At 36.9% G+C, this 22323-nt stretch overlaps 1 protein-coding gene across 4 annotated transcripts in view; it reads left to right on the plus strand.

The window, feature by feature from the left end:
• Positions 1–22323, plus strand: part of TFDP1 (transcription factor Dp-1) — a 38566-nt gene that overhangs the window by 10703 nt on the left and 5540 nt on the right. For 3 of the 4 annotated variants that reach the window (XM_057363643.1, XM_057363659.1, XM_057363636.1), the window contains exons 3-8: positions 3394–3460; positions 16027–16133; positions 17927–18048; positions 19443–19608; positions 19800–19946; positions 21443–21511. In XM_057363643.1, the coding sequence (XP_057219626.1) occupies positions 3394–3460; positions 16027–16133; positions 17927–18048; positions 19443–19608; positions 19800–19946; positions 21443–21511 (678 nt within the window). The remainder of the gene's footprint in view (positions 1–3393; positions 3461–16026; positions 16134–17926; positions 18049–19442; positions 19609–19799; positions 19947–21442; positions 21512–22323) is intronic. The other variant, XM_057363649.1, reaches the window with a different exon arrangement.

A 22323-nucleotide genomic window follows, 5' to 3' on the forward strand; every position in this document is an offset into this window, starting at 1 on the left:
CCATAGAGAAGTAGACATAGCCAACATATGTCTTCAAAGAGAAAAACTTTGCTGAATTGTGAAGTTGCACACACTTAATACGCTTTCAAAATCAGGTATTAGGAGCATCATTATTTCAAGCAGCCCCAGGAAGAAAGTAACACATCTTGAGATTAAGAATCATGAGAAGACCAGAAGAAAGTGTGGAATAAAAAAAAATACAAAGGAAATTAGTAAAAAACAAATACCTTGTTCTAAGCAGCTTGATAAGCCTAAAAACTAAGTGTATGTTCTCATCAGAAAATAGAATTTCATTGATGTCTAAACCCTTCCTGATAGAAGGTTAATCTTCCATTGGGGAAAATCCAGTACTTTTTCCTGGGTGGTATTTTGGGGTCTTTTTGGTTTGGTTTGGTTTGGTTTAGTTTAGTTAGGTTTGGTTTGGGTTTTTTTTCATTGTGAATCTACTGCTGTAATATACTGAATAAGAGCTGTAGTACTGTTTTCCTTTATTTTCTTTCTTTTGGGTGCTGTGTTACATAGGTCKTAGAGGAGTAATCCTGGTGCCTCCTCCAAAATAATGTGGCCTGAAAAATAGTGATAATATCCTCAAAATRCACTCTGAGAGATGTTTTTTCTAATGTTTCCATTCTTTCAGGATAGGGACACCAGAATTTTGTATGGGGTGAAAGTCGTGCYTTTCAGTTTTCCCTCATCAAAACTTCTCTCTTCAACCAGTGATAAGTTTTGCTAACCTTAGAATTAAAAGTGTATTCAGAAGCGTGAAGAGTATTCAGGGGCTGGAATAACGGAACGTTCACTAGAAGTCAGTTTTTGCTGTGAATAAAAGAAGCTGGGAATCCTATTTTGCTATGGGATTCACAGTATTCTTTCCAAATACCTTTTTTAGAGTATTTTGGGGCATATGTTTACAAATGTTTGTATGCCATTTTAAACCTTTAGTAAAACACTGGTAGAAAGGTGGTGGAACTGTACCTTCTMTACTGTTCATTAGTATTGTGGTGTGAGGGGATTCTTCTTGTTATTCGGTGATTGCTATTCCCTGATTTTTCCCAAATTGTTTGTTTTATTGGTTAAATGCAATGTTTTCCCCAAATGTTCTCTAGTTTTTTAGTGACTTGTATAATTTCAGTCACCCAAAAGCATGGTCCAGTGTATGTAGCATTAACCTGACCCTTTGTAATGTTAAATTAGATTATGCTTGATAGACTTGGATATTGTTTCGTGTCATATTTGTTCACTGTATGTTTTAATTATGCAGAAGAAAACTTGAAGCTTACGAGATTATTTGATACTATGATCGTGGTTGGTTGAGTACTTCAAATGATTGCATAGGAAAGATTCTACTGGAGGTGTTCTAGTTAAAAAAAAATAGAAAACGGAAGTGACTAAAAAGTAATAGAGCATTGAATTGCCTGATTTTCTAATACTGAAATAGTGATTTGCATTAATACTTGAATTTGCTGGRTATGACAGCTTCAGTATTTGGTTTTGGAATATCGCTGTAACTGACAGCACTTGGTGCAGGTTTGCTTTTGCATATTAAAAAAAGTGAATGGATTTAATAAATCAAARTTATTTCATTAATGTGCTTGAAAGACATTACAGATCAAAACAGCCATTTTCTTGGTGGTTTTCTGATCAAAACCACAATATATGAAATGCTTTTCCAGTCTTATTTKTAACCTTTTGTTTTCTCATCGAAAAGAGAGTTTGCAGGTGTCCTGRGTATGAGCCTCTTCTTTCTGCCATTGAATACAAACTTAAGTACTGCATTTAAATAAATTAGGACAATGAGACTYCATTTCCTGCCGGGTTGAACACGTCTGTTGTGGAAGTTAGGTAGAATGGGAATATAAGGTAWCACCCCAAAATTCTTGGTATTTTCCATGGGGTTCCAGTGTTCTGTAGAGCTGTAGTGTAGCTCTAACATTTTTCTGCATATACTGGCTTCATATTGGCGAGTAGACTCTATTCTTTGGAAGTGCCTGATGTAGTCTGTTGGCCTTCTAAATGATGTAGTTAAGCGTGATAAAGATAAGAGTTAGGCTTATAAACTGGTTCTGGTGCCTGGCATTAGGGTGGTAAAACTGCTAAGTGGACCTTTGAAATCCGTGCGGTGGGCAAGGAGTACAGTGTTCTGAAACAACTGAAAAGTTGTGGCAGCTCCCTACAACTATGCTATTGTGCTGCTTTTTAGGGGGCTGCCACGGGCTTTTCATTCTACCCATCACTTCTACCATCTGCTCACTTATGTGCTGTTTGCGTGACCAGGTCCTCATTGCTGCCATGCCRTTGCAGGCCAACTGCTCTTTCTGCTTCCCGTAGCAAAATTTGTCTTCTGCTCCATCATCTTCTCTCCCCACTCTCTCCTCTCTTCACTGAGCAGAGAAAGTTTCCTCTTTCTYAAAAGTTCTCTGYCTTGCGCAAGAAATCCTTGGTGTGATACACCTGGATAATRATGGCTCCACAGCATCCTCTAGTGGCTGCCGTGTTTTCCCGTTCTTCTGGCGGATTGCAAATMGGGTTCTTCAGGTAGACTTCTRAGGGAGAAGCTTTGCTGCTGACTGACAGCAAAGCACTTGATTCTCGTTCAGGGTTGTCAGTAGGCTGCATTACCTGGTATCAAAATGMAGCTGAGGACTTTGCAGGATCTGGAACACCGCACGCTACACTGTGTGAATACAGATGTTGACTTTCTTACTGTTCTCAATGGAAATAGCGTGTCCTGTGTTCATTAATTGTTTTCAGAACTATTTTGTCTGCAGATACAAAGAAATTGCTGCATCCTGTTCTTTATCCAAAATTAGTTGTGTTTTACAAAGTAACCACTTCTGTGAGCTTTCTGGAAGGATGGATATAAGTTTATAAGTCTGTATRTCACCATACAGCTTTTTCCCTTAGGGGGTTTATATTCTGATCTTTTAAAAAATAATAATTGAAAAGCTCAAGGTATTTCTTATTAATGATATTTTTCCTGGTTAAAATGGCCCAAGGCACTCTCCAACCCCTGTAGTATTCTTACCTTAGGTAGTAGGTAAGTAGTAGCTACAGAGAGAAAGGTGTAGTTACAGGTGTTAGTGGTGCAGATTAGAAGGGTGTTCAGCTGTCTGTTAAAATGGTGCATGCACACTGTAAGAGCTTAGGGCCCAAATAGCAAAGTAGGTGTAAACTGATTTTCTTTCTGCTTGCGTTTTAAGAATATGGTATTTATAACATCAAGACTTTAAAATTTGACAAGTACTATACCCCAAACAGTACATCCTTGCAGATTTGTGACAAAATGAGAGTGATAGCAGTAGAGGCTAATGCTAAAAAATGCCTTTCACCTTTAACAATAAAAGGATGTCTGTGTTTGTAAATTTAATACAATTTAATTGCTTTCTTTAACAGGCTGGACTAATTGAAGCCAATGGAGAGCTTAAGGTGTTTATAGACCAAAACCTAAGTCCTGGAAAAGGTAAGAACACAATTGTTAGTAAGGTTCTTCATTTCTTGGTTTTTAGTTGTTAAGCGTACTACTGGCTTTAAACTGCTTTCTTAGCATAGTTTTTGTAAAGTTTTTCATAAGTTATATGATCAGTAAGGGAACTGTAAATTTGCTGTGGTTTATAATTGTTTTAAAACTACAGGTGCAGTTCAGTGGTGGTTTGTCATCCCATATATGATCTCATTAGTGTAGCTTGTGCTTGAGTATAAAGACCAGGATGTTTTGAAACATCTTTGGGGCACTATGTTTTAGCAAATGGAAAAAATGCAGGAGGCTAGAAGTTTAAAATGGGTTATGAGAGTTTTTGTGATAGTACATCCACGCTAGTTCAAGTTTATCTCAAAATACATTGTGAACAGAACTGTTTTGGACTTGCAGATAATGCCTGTGCATGTATGATAATGTAATGTCATGAAGCAGTTTAATAAAACACAGGATATGAATCTGAACTTGAATTTGATGCGTGAGCTCAAAAACTGAGGGCACCTAAACATCTGGGGAATTAGGAGCTGTACTTTCACAATTAGCATAATTGGGGGAAAAAAAAAAAGCAGTCCTGAGTTCCAGCTGCCTGCAGTGCTGGACAGCTGTGTCATATAACCTCTTCTGTAAACTGATTATGCTACATTTGAACACTACATTTTGTGTATTCTTACAGGAAGGTTGTTTCCATAGTGAGACTGTAGAACTCTTCTCTAATTTCAGTAAAGTATATTCTTGTTAGTTTATGCATTCTGTTGGTGACAGTGGTTTATCAGGTTAATAATTTTCTCGAGTATGTTTACCTACTCTTCATAAATAACAATTGTATATCTTAAGAGTCTTTACTAGTTTAGCAGGCCAGSTAGCCACTGTTTCCTAGGTTGCTCATCAGATGAGTTCTTTCTCCTCATGTTTTCCTTATTGTCATTCTTTGAGCTTGTTCGATTGCTTTCTTCAACTTTCTTGAATACAAGTGACCAAAACAATATGTGTGACTCCCAAGTGAAGTGGCAGTCATTTTGGTGTGGAGAGATCTGTAATTTTTCTATACAACATCATGTTTGGTTCATAGGCATATCACAATTTTGGCTAAATGGCCATTTTCCTCTTTTGTTGCTTCYACATAATGACAGTCTGCTTTATTCTTATGTGTGACAGATGGTGTCCTTTGGTAGGCTGTATGAAGTAGGGTGAAATTTATATTTGGACAGTCATCTACTTACTGTCTGTAAACCTTACTGTTGACTAATCTACTGACTTTGAGCATTGTTGGAATACTCTAGTACTCTCAGATTAACCTGTGGTCCAGTCTAGGTGAGCTCCTTTAGTATTACTGCTCTAGTATTTTATGTGCCATTTCAGGAACCCCCTTTTAATTTCTGTCACCCACCACTAGATACGGCAAGGATTTTATTGGCATCTTACTAGACTCTGTCTTGGACATTTCCTTGTCTGAAATATACATTACTTTACAAAAGGGGGGGGGGTGTCCAACTAATCTGTCCTGTTCTGCATTTGGTGGAGAGGGCACTAAGCATTGAGTAAAGACATATTAACTGGCGCAGGTGTGTATCTGTGAACAGTCACACAGCCCTGAGCTAAAGAAGTGGGCAAGTAGGTACTTGATAGTTAACAGCTATACCATATGTCTTAACCCTGTGGGCAGCAAAACTGATGTTTTTGTCAGGGCAGATACTTTAGGAGGGAACATTTTACACCCACATCAGCATCATGACTGTCTACACCCTGTTCCAGTCAGTGGAGAGCTAGTCAAAACAGTGCAGGCTAGACAGAAAGAATTGGAAGTATGACTCTTCCATTATTACGTAGATCTTTAAGTAGAATTGGTCAAATTGGAGGGCATTTTATTGCTTAGAGAGTTTTATAAATAAATTCAAGTTATTAAATAGTTTATTATAGGCCTGCAGCTTGTCCAGTTTGAGAGTCGAACTGTTCTCTCAATGTGTAACACAGCAAACTAAACTATCTTCAGTCAATTTTTTGCATCTCATTAGTTTAGGGAGTTTTGTGAAGTTAATAGTAGGCAGCAGTTCTTAATATTGAGAAGAAACAACTTTGTCTTGGCTCAGTCAGTTTATGGGTGTTTTCTTTAGGTWGTCTGGGTTTTATGTGCAGGCTTTGTAGTCTTAATCAGAGCCTAAAGTTGCAAATATTTTGTCACTAAAGTACTCAGATATGTATCAGAATTTATTGGCTAAAGTAGTACCTTTTTCCTTTGCTACTTCTTATAATTTTTAGTGGGTTTTGTGCAGTCTTTAAATGTAGACATTGACAGTTATACACGAGAGTATTATGCACCTTCTAAAAGTAGCTGTCTGCATTGCCTGCCTTTATATCAGCAAAGTGCTATTCTCTGCTATTTTTTTTTTTAAATCTGTGCAAAATTTCTCCTAATTTCACAGTAAGAGAATTCAGTCCAGAGCAATAATCGAGAAAACTTTCTGTARGGTAGCAGAGGTGTGTCTGGTGTACTTTTTAGGAGAAATTGAAGGGGGTCAAGAAAAGTATCTTTGCATWCTTCTCTGGTGGTCATCATTAAAGRGGTTTTTTGGTGGTTTTGTTTGTTGGGGTTTTGTTCTGTTTTGTCTCCCCCTTCCCCTTTGGATTTGCATTTCTCAAAATAAAGGAGTCTTTTCTGGAAGTTGCAAGTCAATCACAAGAAGAGATTGAGAGTAGATTGTATGATTGATATTGATTATGGGATCAGATCTCTCTASTGTCAGATGAGTGGTTTGCTTAGCCCTATCTGCTGCCCTTGACAACAGTAATTGGGCAGGCTCTTAATGGAGAATGCAGGAGCCTGGCTGCTTTTTGAAGTTCATTCTTCTTATGCTCTTACAGCTCTGAAGGTCATTGGATTAGTAATACCAGAGGGTGCATTCCATCATAGATTTTGAARAGTCCAACTTTGAGACTGAATGAATTAAGAATGAAAATTCAGCAAGAAATCTATTACTTGATTCAGTTTTTACTTGTTGCTAGCCAGATGTGAAAGGAGGAGTTCAGCTGTCAGAGGAATAAAGGTTTCAGGGGGGTGTTAGAGGACAAAAAATGATTTGTATGCTGGGTCATAAGGACATGTTTGCAAAAACAGGGTTAAAGAGAAAGAGCACAATATAGTTAATGAAATGGTTCTGTAACATCATTGTCTRTAAGGTATGTGACTAAGTGGTAGGTAAATGAGTCAACTATGAAAGATAAGCAAGGGTTGACTTTTCTGGCCAAAACAGGTTATGATGCAAAATCTCACAGCCTGCACAGCTTTGTTGCAATGCTTTCAGAATAGGCTGTGAATGGACTTCTGTAAACTTTTAATCTGCACTGGCAGAAATACGGTAACATAATAGGCTGKTTTTAGACTTGAATTTTGGTGGTAGCATTTTTTGCTATTGTTTTTTTATGAATTATAAAGAGGGGACATGAGCATCTTGCTGAGCAGTTATGCTGAACAACCTTTTCAATAAAAAGTCTTGAAATTTTAGAATCAGAGACAGAGGGTATGTTAGAGAACTCTGTGTGCAAGTCCTATCCATACATTCATTCCCTGACTGTTAATATCCACTGTCAGAAGCAGGTTACAAGTGTGGGCACTTTTTTACTTCAGCAAATACAGACATGCTTTCAGTAGCTCATTTTGGAGAGACTGGTCTCAGCCGTGAACTCCACATCAGGATTTTTGTTCTAAAGCAGAGACTGAGTTTTGAGAGGAGAAAATAGTATGTAAAAAAATCCCACATCAAACCTCAAAAATCCAAACAAATAACCTGACAAAGTTTTGTTTATAATGAATGATGCATGCAATTCTGATTAAATTACTCATGCACGTAAAATTCTGTTCTAGAAAATGCTTGAAAATTTTATCTCTTCAAAACCATTTTTAGTGTGAAATAAGAGGTATAAATTTATATGTGGTAGAAATGAGATGGCAGCTTGTGTTTCCTCCACTGTTTGTGCAACCTCTGGAAGAGGTAGTCTGTAAATTTTGCCCATGTTTTCTGATRCACCCCTGTATATTTCCATTACTGAAGTGTAACATCCCATATAGCCCTGAGAAAACAGTATGACTGAAAAATTTGTTTTGTTTGGTAACCAGGAAGGTGGTTTCCACCTCGCTAATTCATTTTGAGGGTTAGCAAATACATATGGTTTGGAAAGACAGAAAGAATTTTTAATAGGGGCTGAACTAGTGTAACTTACTCAGGAGTTTGTGTTTTCCATTGATATTTGGCAATGAATTTTAGAAACTGAGAAATTTTGCTGTTCCTGGTGGTTAYGTTTTGAAGAACAACTGCCACATTCTAGTCCTTGCTATATTCAGTTTAGTGTTGATTAATTAAATTGTTAAATAGAACACTATTCAATTCTAATCCTTCCCCTCACTTGTGGAGAAATTTGGGCRAAAGAAATTTTCTTCAGATGGGTGCGAGGTAAAAGGTAACCAGTGGTATTGATATTGTATTGAAATTAAAGCTCTTAGTTTCAAAACTACTCAGAAAATTTGGATCTTCACTTATGCCAGTAGGTGGCATTATTGGCATGTARCTGGAAAATCTTTGTAAAGTATGTCTCAAGCTCCTTTCAGTGCTTACACTTTAAAACAAGGTTTAACATTTTATAGGCTAATTATGTTTACGTTTCTGATTCAGTGATTGAAAATATCAAAGTCAAATATGTAACATTTTAAGATGTGTTTAGACTTGTATTTCAAGACTGCCTAACTGTAAGATTGTTTTGTTCTTTTATTTATATGACAAGAAACTTGCAGTGTAATTGTACCTTGCAAATTCACACTCCCTGATTTTTAATAGTGACTGGAATTGCTCCTCTGGGATAGAACTAGAGATTTTAGAGCCCATGAATTACACTTTAGCAAACAGACACATGCTTGAAATTGTTTATAAAATGCATATGTATTGCTACAGCTGAGRCAAATCCAATTATTATTGTCTAAGGTCAAGCTAAGGAAATAAAACTATTACTGGAAGTAAAAATGTTGCTTTGGAAAGTCTAAAAGCTGGCCCCAGTTTATTTTACCAGACTTGGAAAAACTGGTTTGCAGTAGCTGAGCTATTGCTAGTCATATCTAAGGATGGTAAAAATCACAAAGAAGTCTGACTGGATGTAAGCAATTTAGGAGTACTACAGACYGAGGGAGATGGATGTCTAAACAAAAGCTCAGAATTGCTGTATAATCATGCTCGTTGTCTTAATGTGATGGTGTTTCTTGTTCAGTAAGTAGGGGTGCCTTTACTTGACTTGGCACACACCTAGAGATCATCATCTGTGTTGTCACACAGATRACCCTCAAAATGAATTCAGTGTTTTCTGAAAATTACCATATAACTAACTAATAAAATAACATAAAATATCTACAGCGTTCACAAGAGAGACATTAAGAACTGTGACTTCACAGGAATGACATCTGAGGAATCAGCTCCCAGGATAWAATCATCCCCTCTCTCATCTTTCCCAGATCTTAGAATCAAATATTAATCAAATAATCTAAAACTAGTCAATTTGGTACTTTATTGGTTAAGGAATGATTTTCTTTGAAGAWCATCCAGGCTGGATAGAAAGCACATTAGATGACACCATTACGCTTACGTTTATGGCCTATCTCTGTCTTCAACACTCCTCTTGTACTTGGAAGAAAGCTGCATTTTTAGGGTAGGTTTTGTAGAGCAAAATGCGTAGAAAATACTGTGAACAGTTCTTGAGGGAGCTGCTTARTATTTGATTTCCATTTCACCTAGACCTGGTGTTGGGGTTGAGTGAGATTGTTGTCAAGCGTTATGTTGGTCAGTGTGTTGAGACAGGTTAATGAATCTGCGAGTTCAGTGCACCATGTTTTGAGGTAGAGAAAAGATCCGAGCCTGCACCACTAATTCACACAAAACCCCCTGTTACCTTGTTGTTCCASGTTAGGTGTTTCTGTGTCTCTTGTTCAGTGATAATTGTGTAGATAAATTGAGGAATTCCCTCAATCTATTAGGTTGTGACCTGRCTGCTGTACCAAATTTCCATGACTCTGAAATTCTCACTTTCTTGTGCTTTTTTTCCATCTTGAGCATTCTGAGCTCTGCTTCATTGTAGGCCAAACAGGTTTCATCCCTGTCTCAGCTTCACAGATRCTGAAGCTGTGTTTGAACTGTGTGAAGATTTGGAGCCTTGTAGAGATTCTGCCATTCACTAGTTAACTTTTTGGATTTCATTATTTGGAGTCTTCAGAGCACATCTTTACTATTATTTCTGTATGCTAGGGTGTTACCTCTGAGCAACAAACTTAAGTTTCTCCTAAGATTTGCCTTCCTTGTCTTGCAGTCTCCATGAYGAGTTTTCATGAGGCTTCCTGTACTTCAAAAGCCACAAAACAAACTTGGGATTTTTGTTGAGCTCTGTTGCTTGTTGAATGCCCTACAGCTTAGTCACTGGGCAGTCTTTTGCAGGAGGTCTGGAGTTTGAGTTAGCTGTGGAAGTTTCTGTCACTGCAAGTAAAAGCAACTGAACCTTACTTAAGCTGCTTTGCACTTCTGAAAGAGACTGCTCACTTTTTTTTGCAAGCTTGATAAGTTTTTCCCACAGTTTTCTGGACACCACGTTGGGATTGGCATAGTGGAAGAAGGGCAGAATGTGAACTTAAGGTTGGTTTGCTGTTTGTTGTGTAGGGTTCTGTTTTTGTGAGCGGTTGTTTTGATGCACAGGTTTGGAGCTGGAATTGGCTTTGTCTGTGGTAGGTTAAAAAAATTATTCCAGTGGGGAATTTTGTTAAGTGATGTTGACTTCAAATGCCCTCTTCTCTTCCTCTTCTTCTGGAAAAGAAGAAAAAAATCCACATAGATAAAACTACCAAAAGTGAATTTATTAATGTTTTCAAAAATACTGTCATGGTTTTCAGTACTCTTATATCAATCATACAGATATACTGGCTTTATATAAATTCTGTTCCTGTGAACTTTTCTCAAATTCCCAAAATAAGGAATGTAATGCTTCAGGTGGCACTTGGCCTTCTGAGACATGAMAATTGCAGTGGAATCTCATGTCTCTGTCATTTCCTTCTGTTTTGTTCATGAAAAGTCTTACTGGTTTTGGAGGGGTTTTTTATCTTTTAAAAGAGACCTGTAGGGCTCTTCAACTGATATTTTTAGGTTTTTTAGGTTATTGATAGTAATATTATCTKTTTGAGATCATAAGTTGTATTTGACCTGTATTGAGGTTGGCATCATGTTTCTGCCTTTGAATTGTATAGCTGTGGTTAAGCTGSATTTCAATTGCTCTGTTAAAACCCATCAATTTCAAAGCTCATTATGTATTTAAGACAAAAGCTTATCGAGTTTCTTAGAGTGGTTATAAACAGTTGAACTCCTAAATGCCACATGAAAGGTTAATTTTCTTTAGACTTTTCCTAAAATGGCCCTTTGTTTAACTCCTAACTGATCATGCATTTATTTCCAAATTGGTCTGCTGGACAGATTTTGGTTGAGACTGTTGCAGGAGAGGTAGGAATTCCTTTGCATTCTGATGAGCCACTTTWACTCTGCATGTTCTCTTTTKGAGAGGTTGTACTAATTCAGAAAATGCTTGTGAAGTAACCTTCTTGCCCAGTYAAGTTCTGATGTGAACGTTACTTCTCTGCTAGAGAAACAGACTGACAGAAGTTTGTTAGAGACTGCATTATGAGGGTACTGAGTTGCTTTCCTGTTAACTGTTCTCTCTTTCATAAGTAAAGAAAGCATAAAGGGAGATTACTTCAGAAAATGGTACAGCATCTAGAATGAATGGTATTTCTGCTCCTGAAGCAAGGAGTAACTTCAGGCCATCCTCTAACCTAAACACCAAATTTAAAGTCACTATTATTTCAAGAACTGGAGCAGTCAGCTTTTCAGGAGATTTATCTCATTGTCTGCAGAGGGCACTCCTTTCTCTGATTTTAGATGTGCCATGTCCTTTTTTCTGTGTCATCTTCAGTTATTTAGAATGTTCTTGGTTAAATGTGTCACCAGTCCTTAAAACTGCCAAAATTCTGCAAGGGATTCTTTCTATTTGGTAACATTCTTTGGTTTGTTTTTGTATGCAGGCAATGATCCAGTTAATCAGTAACCAAAGASAGCACTTCTTTGTTTGTAGACAGATAAATAACAGGTTTTGTTAAAAAGTGCTGCTTTTGATATGCAAGTTTTTTATGCCATTACTCCTTGTTTCCACCTACATCGTTACCTTGTAATTGCAGGTATTCTGGAACATCATATTGATGAAGTTCCTTTACATATAATAATTGCTTATAAGTTACTGAAAGTAGTTTTCCAAACATTTGGGGCACTTAGGATGTAAGTAGTAGTGGTAGTTACATCTTTCTGTATATATTTTTTTTGTGCTGTACGTGGCATTTTCCTGTGGTTCTCAAAGTCTTTATGGGGGAAAAATGTGTCAGAACTAGCAGTATTAATAATTTATTTTGAAAAGGAAGAAGAGTKGGTGCTAGCAAAACTGTTTGCAGCYTTGTAGTTTTAATTTTTACATGCTGTTATGTACACTGTATGTTGTCCACAAAGTAAAGGATTATTTAGATCACAGTGACTGCAATTAAGAGTAAAAGTAATTAAGTAATTAGTAGTAAAATTTGTTTGAGAAACTGAGCTGTCAGTCACTTGCAAATATAAATTGATAAAACTGCTTCTACTTGTACTTAACAAACAAAACCCCCCACATATTATGAGCCTTTGAAAATGCAGATGAATATGAGAAAAATATTTGCATGTGAGGCAAATGAGAAAATAAAATGCACTTGGACAGCGATACTGAAAATATAATTGTTAAAGAAATACTTTTTTTCTGTATAATTGAGCAGTTATACTCTTTCATATTTTGTATGACAGCTTTTATAAGTTGACTTTGCTTTGAACTGTGAGTCTCATGTTACTGTTCTGTCACTTACATTTATTATTTCCTTGCCAATCAGTTTGTGCTGTACAGGAAGATGAACCCTGTAGTTTCTTCATGGAGCCAGGTTGATTCAGTTGCATGAATTAACTCTGGCAGAGCACCACAGGAAATGTTAATATAATTAAAAAATTTAAAGAAACAGTGTGTGTTCTCTTCACATGAATATTTCAGTTGCAAGATAGCTATTTCTGTTCAGAAAATTAAATTAATAATAACAGGAGGCCATCTAATCTAACCTTACCTTCAAACCAGGGTCAGCTTTGACRCACAGAGCCTTCAGTTCTTGAATTTTGCTGTTTATTGCCAAGGAACCTCCTGTGCAGATTGTTGCTGTGCACTGTCTTTGTCATTTTTCACTGGTTGGAATTTGCAGTGCAACAAATTGTGACCATTCCCTCTTTTCCTTTTGTGTCCTCTGCCATCTCTATAACTTCCATTTAATAGCTGAAGGCAGTGATTAGATTCCTGCAAATAACACCCCTTGCTACACCTTAACCTTCCCTTCCCCAGGCTGCAGGCACCCAGCTCGCCRAGCCTCTCCTTGTGCAGGATATTTTCCCGTACCTGAGCCACGCTGGTGTCCAGCTGCTGCACTCTCTCCTGTTTGCAAATGCCTCTCTTGAACCATGGGCCCCAAAACTGAAGAGTCATCCAGGGACAGCWTAAGGAGTGCTGAAGGAAAAGGGAAAAATCATTTACTGCTGTACTCCTCCAAGTGCAGCCCAGGATGTGGTTAAGTCTTTGTTAGCATAGTGGGGAGCACCTCTGAGTCACACAGAGCTTATTGTCTGCCCAGACCCACTGGTGTCTTCCTGATCTGCTTCCTAACCACTRACCCTGGCCTCTGCACTTGTGTCGAGTTACATCGTCATAACATTTTAGTCTTTGTTGACTGCATAAAATTTTCTAATAAACATGATAGCATAAAGAATTGCTTTATTTTTAAACATAGGAGAATAATGAAGTCTCTTGAGTTCATCTGAAGACTAGAGGCATCTCATGGCAGTATTGTTCTTTATGAAGTTGTCCTACTGAAGTAATACTTGGGAGTTGTCTTAGGAAAAAATTCATAATGTGAATGTGTASCAGTAATTGTCAGAAAATTACCTACCTTTGAATTCTTAAAGGAGCTAGTAATGGTACTTCTGTCCTTGTAATTCAGTATGTCTATAATTGATACAATACCAGAAGGAAAGAGAGGACACAGCCTGCACCAGTTTCTGCAGGGCTCAGGTAAATGCAGATGAGGAAGTGAGACTTCTGTTGRCACCTTGGTAGAGCACTTAAAGAAGCAGTACATGTGTGGACAGATGTGGTAATGGACCTTCAACAGGGCTTTTCTAGAGGGAAGGGAAAAGGGAGGGTCTGCAGTTACGTCTTTTCAAAGTCATGCTTTGAAAGAGTCAACAGCCATGTGGATAAGGATTATCTAATCAGAGCGATGTCCTTGGATTTCTTAAAAATAATAAAAAAAAATTAAGATCCTTAATCAGCCTGTTCAACTAAGGTGTGATAGAATGGGACRGTTCTCCCATGGATTAATAATTTGTGAAAACTGAACTTGGTACTGTGAGTACCCCAAGGGAGTTATTAGCACCCAAGAAAGATCTTGAAGTCATCGTAGGTTATATTAGTTACAATGTGGTATCAGTGGGGTACATTGAATTTTGAAAACTGCTTGGAAAGAAACAGGTAATAAAATAGAAAATGGGCTACAGAATTATAAATAACATGGCATTCCTTGGTCATGAATGCTGTATTCATGCCCGTCCTCTGCAAAAGAAAGGGCAGAACTAGGAAGAATAGGCAACAAGGACCTTCAAAGGTAAGGGAAGGTTGGGCAAAGCAKGGTGCTCATAATGCCAAGRTTGCAGGTTTGATCCCTGTAAGGGCCATTCACTCAAGAGCTGGAATTGATGATCATTGTGGGTCCTTTCCAACTGATTCTGAGAAGATGATCAAATAGGTGAGGTGTCTTAACCTTGGAAAGCAGTTACAGCTATTGTTTTATACAGCAGTCTTCAGATTGCATTGTTTTTAAAGCAATGAGAAGTTAAAAAAAAGACCCATTGATCTCCAGGAAGCTGAGAAGAGCCTATACAAGCACTACTAGCCAGGATAGTTTATATTGATTAATTGTATTCTGCMGAGAGGAAGAACAAACACAATTCAGGTCATGGTAGTGATGAGTGTACTTGAAGGGACAGGAAGGCATAACAGACTTACGTTACAGACTGGATAGCTGCTGACTTTCTGGAAGAGCRCTGGGAAGCTGGTTAATAATAGGACATGCTGCTGCATCCTGTTTGGAAATAGATTGATCACTGAGAGTAGATTCTTAGAGAAAGCTAAGAATTCCCCAACTGCCATTACTGCACCATGTCAAAGTGACATCGTGTCACTTTGACATGGTGTAGTAATAGCAACTGAAGAAYACAAGCCTTCTGGAAAGCAAGGGCTTAAACAGGATTTGAGTTATCCYCAATTTCCTGCAAGCTTCCTGAAAGTGTAAAGAGGGATAATAGGCTTCAAGGACCAGTTAGGACCCTTCTGATACAACCCYTGTAAAAATGCTTATTTATTGCATCTGTACTGGATGATGGGAAAAAGAGAGAGGGATGAGAGTTGTACCAAATCCTTCTGACCCCATTGGCCCCTTTAAAAGTGATCTTAGAGAAACAGCTGCTAAACCTGACAACCACTTGTCAGTTGTTTTGGCAGAATAAATGTCTCCAGTATTTTAAGACTGGTTTCTTATTATTTTCGTTCTGTGGTCAGCCTTTGTTGCTTCTTTGCTCTGTTTTGTTGTTGGTTGTGGGGGAGTGTTTGTTTTGAATTTGTGGGTTTGGGTTTTTTCCTCTAAACTATAACATGGAGCATCAAACTGCTAGTGGCTATCTGAGTTGTTATTTTTGTAGTTCRTTTATTTTTTACATGGCTTAAGATTTGCTTTACCTACCAGTGCTGACTGTGTATGGGTTATRAACAGGAAGAGCACAACCTTCCCTKCAGGGTCAGTCCACTGTGTTGCATATATTTTTTCTGAAATAGTGGATTCTTGAAGATGTTTGTTCTTTAATTCCCTGCCTTCAGCTAGGAGGGAATACTTAGAGGAAAGTTGGGAATATTCTCTTGTTAAGACCTGTTCCAGCCAAATGTTATCTCCTGTAGATCARCGTGCTTCAGAAGGCTGTGCTGTACACTGTGGCATTAGGCATGGTTGTCAGGAGGTGCTGGAGAAGGTTTCAGTAGCCACAAAGCAAGGGTAGAAGAGAGGATATGCTTTTTGTCAGATGCTGGTTGCCTCTATTACTTTATTACTCTGTTTTAAGAGAAAAATTGAAATACAAGGAATTAAGGTATCTTCATATTGGTTCACTGACCTGTAAGCTTACATAGAAGAAAGTTTTAAGAGAATGTACTGTGAATCTTGATTTTTTTTTTTTGCCTCGAATGTGCAACTGCTGCACTTATATTGAGACCATGTGTTTCAGGGCTAGTTTCCATTAATAAGCATCAGTAGTATAGCTGAGACTATTTGCTAAAATAAATCAGTGTGCTCACCTGAAACTTTCTATTTATATTTGTTTTAGGGGTTGTTTCTCTGTTGGCTGTTCATCCTTCTACAGTAAATACGATTGGAAAACAGCTCCTGCCAAAAACATTCGGACAGTCTAATGTCAACATTGCACAACAAGTGGTAAGGAGAGTTGGTGGTTTRTTTTTTATTTTTATTTTTTTATTGCTTGTACTATTGTGTACATGTGCTGTAAATCTGACATAGCCTGGTAGTTTGTATCATTCGCCATGGGCAGATAATCCARGTTTGTTTCTAATTTTAATACATTTATGTTTAAAAAATGTGCATTGCTTAAAGAAATTCAAAGATGACTCTCAAATTAACATGAAGTTGCCTCACTGTTCAGGTGGCTTTATCTTTTGTTAGTCTTTCCATTTAAAATCAGTGGCTCTTTCAGATTCTGCTTTGAAATCTGGCRTAAGGAAATGTAAATGAAGTCCATAAACACATTTTTTGGGAGACCAGAGTTAGATCGAATGAAATTCAAAACAGAACTGTGTTTTAGTGCTTAATTTAGATATTCATTTGCTGAAATATGTATTTTGAGCTTTGTGTGAGATAATGTGAAATTAGATGTTTCAAAGAACCTYATAATGCAATAGCTAATACATAGGTCATAGTAATTCTTGCAGTGATCACAATTAAAATTTARTAATCTGAATAGAATTGGTCTCAGTCTTCTGGAAAGCAGCTGTATCGTGTAAACATCTGAACAGGAGTCTTGAGTTTCTGCTTTATGGGAAAGGAGTTTCCTAGCTGCCTTTCCCATCTCTTAAGCTGGCTCTAAGGAGTGTTTTATAAGTAAGGTTGCCTGAATCTGTAAACTGTACCCCTTCACGTGTACAGATGTGCAGATAGTTCACTCTGCTGTATTTCTGGCAGTGGTGGTGACTYAACTACTTCTTGTGGCCACTTGGAAGTGAGTTTAAATGAATGAAATTGCTCTTTGAGTAGGAGGTGTGGTGACAATAAATTCCCCAAAAAATAAACTCAGAGTAGTTAGGCATTCTTTTTCATTTCAAATCAGCAATGAGCATTAGAGTAAGTGTTTTCATAATAGATCATAGGCCATACTGGCACAATGGGCATTATTAGGTGACTGTGTACATATGTGAATTAAATGCTGAAATTGAATTGTTCTTTGAGGTAGCTTACAAAATCTTTTCCTAAAAATATCAAAACCAAGAGATAACAATGGCATAATTACAAAGCATGTGGTGTATGGGATATTTTTTTCATTTACCTGATGTCAGGGATGCAACCTTCTGTTTCCACTGAGGGGTAAACATACCCCAAAAGAGTAGGCATGTCTTTCTACAAAAAAGTAGTCTGTATGGCATCCGTTTTTCCCCTAAATCCCTATTTTCTAGAAAGTTATAATAACTCAGAGATAAAAAACATACCCTGCAAAAGTGGGTRTTTCAGCTAGTTTCAAAGGTAGAACCAGGAGAGAGGTTTCTTACAAAAACCCTGCATTTTCTCCCTGGCTTTATTAATTTTCAGATTTTCTTACGTTCATATTTTAACTGTAATTTACTGCAGCATCCTTATACATAATTTGATAAGGTTGGGGGTTTTCTTCTCCTTTTTTCCCCCATTTTCCTTGAAGGGATGGAGTGTGTGYGTGTGTTTTGATCTTGTCTAAATTAGTGTTGAATGGTGTTAAGAAATCCAGCAAGCATGAAAACTTTATTTAMGGAGATTAAAATAAAAATGCTGGTAACTTAGGGAGTGGTCTAACTATATTAACCGTAGTCTGAAGTTTTTTATGCTAGTGTATATAAATTAGATGCATCTAAGAGAAGTATGTAGAGAATAGTACTACTGTTTGTATAATGCATCACTTCAGTTGTGTCACTTATGAAKATCTTGGAATTCTTACCATTTTCTGAATTATTTTGTCTTTACTGTAGGTTATCGGTACACCTCAGAGACCTTCAGCGCAAAATACTATCCTGGTAGGAAGTCCGCATACACCGAACACACATTTTGCATCACAGAACCAGACTGGAGATTCTTCACCATGGTCTGCTGGGTGAGCAAAATGAAAGCTAGAAAGGATTAATAAACTATTGGAACTTTGATTTTAAATGTGTGATAGTGTATGTACTCCTCAGGCTAGCTGTGTGGGGAAGTCTGTTTACYTTTCCATCAAGAGCACTTCACCACTGAAGTCTGTTGTTCTGAAGTAAGGAGTAGTCACACAACAATGAGTGCCTCTTCATTTCTTGTAAAAGAATGCAGAATATTTTCTGTAAACTCTGGTGGATATTCTGACATTACTAAGATCTAGACATTTTAGCTCCTAAAAGGAGACGGGACTTGATTCTATGGTTTCTCTTATGCTGGTGTATTTCAGAAAAATAATGTATTTGTGATGGAACAAGGGTATCCCCAAGTATCATTTGAAAGAWGAACCTAGTCCTTTTTGGGAAAAAGTATTAAATAAAAGGAACACATTCTTTAGATGTGTTTTTTCATGAAGACTTGCTTTTAGGGTGTCTTGTTAAATGTAGTAAGATTAAATTTATTATCAGTGGCCTGTTACACATTATTAGATTGCTGCTTTGGAATTATACAGTGAAATGAGATGTAAGAATTGAGATTGCTCCTTGCTGACACTAATTTTGTTGATACTTGTATTTTTCCTCTAGTTACAAGGAACTTTTTATTTAAAAAACTTTGCAAAGCAGAWAACTTTGTAATACTGCTTGTATCTTGTAACTTTGAAGTTCCAATAGCAATTTCATATACTGTATAACTTCAAATCTGTGTTATAGTAATAGTGTMATTAGTGAGTTCAACCAATACCAGTATCAATTGCATAGAAAATGCTCAATCAATCTAATTTTTTTTGTGGTCATACTACATGTGCTACTTAAAATTAAAAATAAAAGTTTTTTAAAAGGACAAAAAAGTTCTCTCCTCTGATTCAGTTTTCATGTTTTAGTATTTATCCCCTTATCTCTTCTTGTCTTGAAGTTTGGAAGGTTTTCTTTATTGACTTCTTTAAGGAATATCCCTTTCGTTAATTTATTGTCGGCTACTGGGAACATTTCAGGCCAGATTGGATAGGGCTTTAGGCARCCTAACTGAGTTGAAGATACCCTGGCTCAGTGCAGGAGGCTAGATGACCTTTAAAGATCCCTTCCAGCCCAAACTATTCCATGATTTTGTGATTCTACTGGAGCTAGCAAAGTTGGCAAAAGAATGAATTTGTATTGTGTTTCAGCATCAAGATACTAGAATTGTTTATAAATATTGTAAATGATAGGGAAAAAATATAGGAGAGAATGTTGGGAAGGGGTAAGAASCAGGAGAAAAGGGAAGGCTTGGGTTTTTTACAGCAGTGTGCCTGTATTTGAAAAAGAGACATCAAATATTCCAAAGTTGAAATCTTCTTAAAATATATATTATACGTATATTTAGGAAGCGGAACAAAAAAGGCGAGAAGAATGGCAAGGGTTTACGTCATTTCTCTATGAAGGTTTGTGAGAAGGTACAAAGAAAAGGAACCACCTCATACAATGAGGTGGCAGACGAGTTGGTTGCAGAATTCACTACCACTGATAATCACATTTCACCAAATGAATCAGTAAGTATATGGGAAGTCAATTACATGTGAACTGAATGGGGGAAGAGAAATTTCTTTTGAGATTTTTCTATGTTTCTGCAGCTAAATGAAACAGTTCAGATGTTAACTGAGTTTACCCATTTGCTGTAATATGTTTATTTTCAAATATTTTTGACACAGGTGTATTTTTGATTAATGCACTATGTCTACAGCAGGCTTATGACCAGAAGAATATTAGACGACGTGTCTATGATGCCTTAAATGTCCTTATGGCCATGAACATTATCTCTAAGGAGAAGAAGGAAATCAAATGGATTGGTCTACCTACTAACTCGGCTCAGGAATGTCAGAATTTGGAGGTATRTGCATTTGAAAATTCACAATAGTTTTGTCTGAGTAAATGTTTACAGCTTTAATATGTTCTGAAACAATATAATAATCTTGTCCATAATCTTCTGAGATAGCAACATAAAAKAGTATGGTTCTCTTTGACTCTTTTTTAATTTGTGTGTTCTGAACACACACTCTTACAGGAGTTTTTATTCATTTTTCAAAGTTTACTTTTAATATTGACTCATTTGTGGCAGTGAGTTTCAGGTACATGAGAAGCTTCTTATGAAAAATCTTTTGTTTGGTTTTTAACATACTGTATTTAGTTTATATTCTCTGAATATTTTTTAATTGGAAGTCTTGGTGACCTAATCATTCGTTTTTCACTTTCCCCATCCTATTCATTGTATTTATAGGGGTCTCTCATGTTCTCCTCCATTATTTCATTCTCCTTTCAGTAGAGTCCTAATTTATTAATTTTCTCTTGCATGGAGTCTGTTCTGTGTTATTTGTGATCCTGATTGCTCCTTTGTATGCTTGTCTTGAAATAGGACCATCAGAATTCAAGGTGTAAACATTCTGCTTCATAGAGTGATGTAGTGATAATGTCTGTGGTCCTCTGTTTCTTGCCTAATAATTCAAATCTTTGGCTGTCATGGTATATTGAGTGATGGATTTTGCAGATACCATAATTTAGGATCTCTGCTGAATGTAATTTATTTCTTAAATATGTATGGATTAAGTTGTTTTCACACACACTATATTCACACATTCTGTATACCAGTTTTTCACACATACTATATACCAGAAACAGAGTAGATGATGTAATTACTAAGGGCTACAAAWCACTTCCAGTTTGTTTTATGACAAACTCTGTTTTAACTATGCCASGTGACCCAGCATTGCCAGTAGGTTCTGTCACCTTGTCATTTTAATCTGACTGTCTATACTTTGAGTAACAGTCTGTCAGTTAAGTCCTTGTGGGAATCTTCTTCTTCCACTGGGAAAGCTGTGTATTTCCTAGCTTTCTGTTTCTTACCTTTTTTGTTATTATTTAGTACATATTAAATACTGTGAGGCCTTAACCTTGGTCTCCTTAACAGCTTCATCTCCTTAACAGTCTTTAAGCATCTTTGATGGATCTTTCCTGATAACTCCAGTATCAATAGACTCTGCATCAAGTGGATCCTTCTTGTCTATCTTTGCCCCTTTGAGAGAATTCCAGTAACCCTTTGAGACATAACTTCTGTTTGCAAAGATGTTTTTATCTTCTTACAGACTGTTGTGTTTTATTCCCCAGGGTTCCAATTCTGCTTTTTGTTAGTTTCCATCTAGCATTTTTGTTAGTACTGATGTTCCTTAATAGTTAAGTGTCTAAATTATGTGTAGAACATTAATGATTGATTTATATGATATCTCCTCCTTCCAATTCTCTGGTATTGAAATGATTTTAGGGGGAGAAAATGTTGGCATAAAATGCTAGTTAAAACCAAAAAACTGACCAGTGCCTTTTTTCTATCTTAAGGTGGAGAAACAGAGAAGAATTGAAAGAATAAAGCAAAAACAGTCTCAACTACAAGAACTCATTCTACAGGTACAGTCAAGGTACTCTTGTCTATAGGGCAAGGTAACTTATATCTATATTCTTCTTTTTTTATCCCACTGTAAGGGATGGGAAACTTCTAGGAAGACTAGAGGTGAATTTCAGGATAAGGTGTATGCAGTTTTTGTTTAACACTGTAGTTTATCTGTAGTTCAGATTATGCTGTTGGCCATTACTGTTGGGGAAGCCATCAGCCTTCCATGAATKATGATTAATTTGTTTGGAGTTTCAAGTATGTTTGAACAAGATTTATGCTGTTAGGAGCATTATTTCATACTGTATCCTCTGAATTTTCCAATTCAGTTCTTGTATCTAGATTTTTCTCGTGTGTTAACATTGATAGCTAAAATTATGTGATTGTAGAGGTTGTCTGTCATACAGGTCTGCCTTGTGCCCCTCTAAAGACTCACTGCCACTGGTGTGTAAGTGGCTTAACCACTGTGAAGCAGTGACTGAACTCTTTCCCACGTTTTCCCTACTGCACTGGGGGAATCAGTAGTCTTATTTCCCAAGTCACTGTGCTGCTGGTTCACTGACATGTATTCCTTGGTACTTGTGTTACCTACACAGTAGGAATGAGAATCTTGGGGATGCAGAAAGAAAATACAGATAGCTGTGGGACAGCTGCCTGATTTTTATCAGTCTCTCAGCTGGCTTTAAATTTTGGTCTTAATTCTTRTTTGTTTCATTTGATTTCATGACCAGAAAAATACTTTGTTCAGTAGCTTATTGTACTATTTATAACTTGAGTTTTACTGGTTTTTAATTAATTAAATTACTAATTTTTGAAATGGTAACATTCC

Source organism: Malurus melanocephalus, unplaced genomic scaffold (genome assembly GCF_030028575.1).
Source record: "Malurus melanocephalus ecotype Western Australia unplaced genomic scaffold, MMel_1.1 scaffold_1, whole genome shotgun sequence".
Lineage (NCBI taxonomy): Eukaryota > Metazoa > Chordata > Aves > Passeriformes > Maluridae > Malurus > Malurus melanocephalus.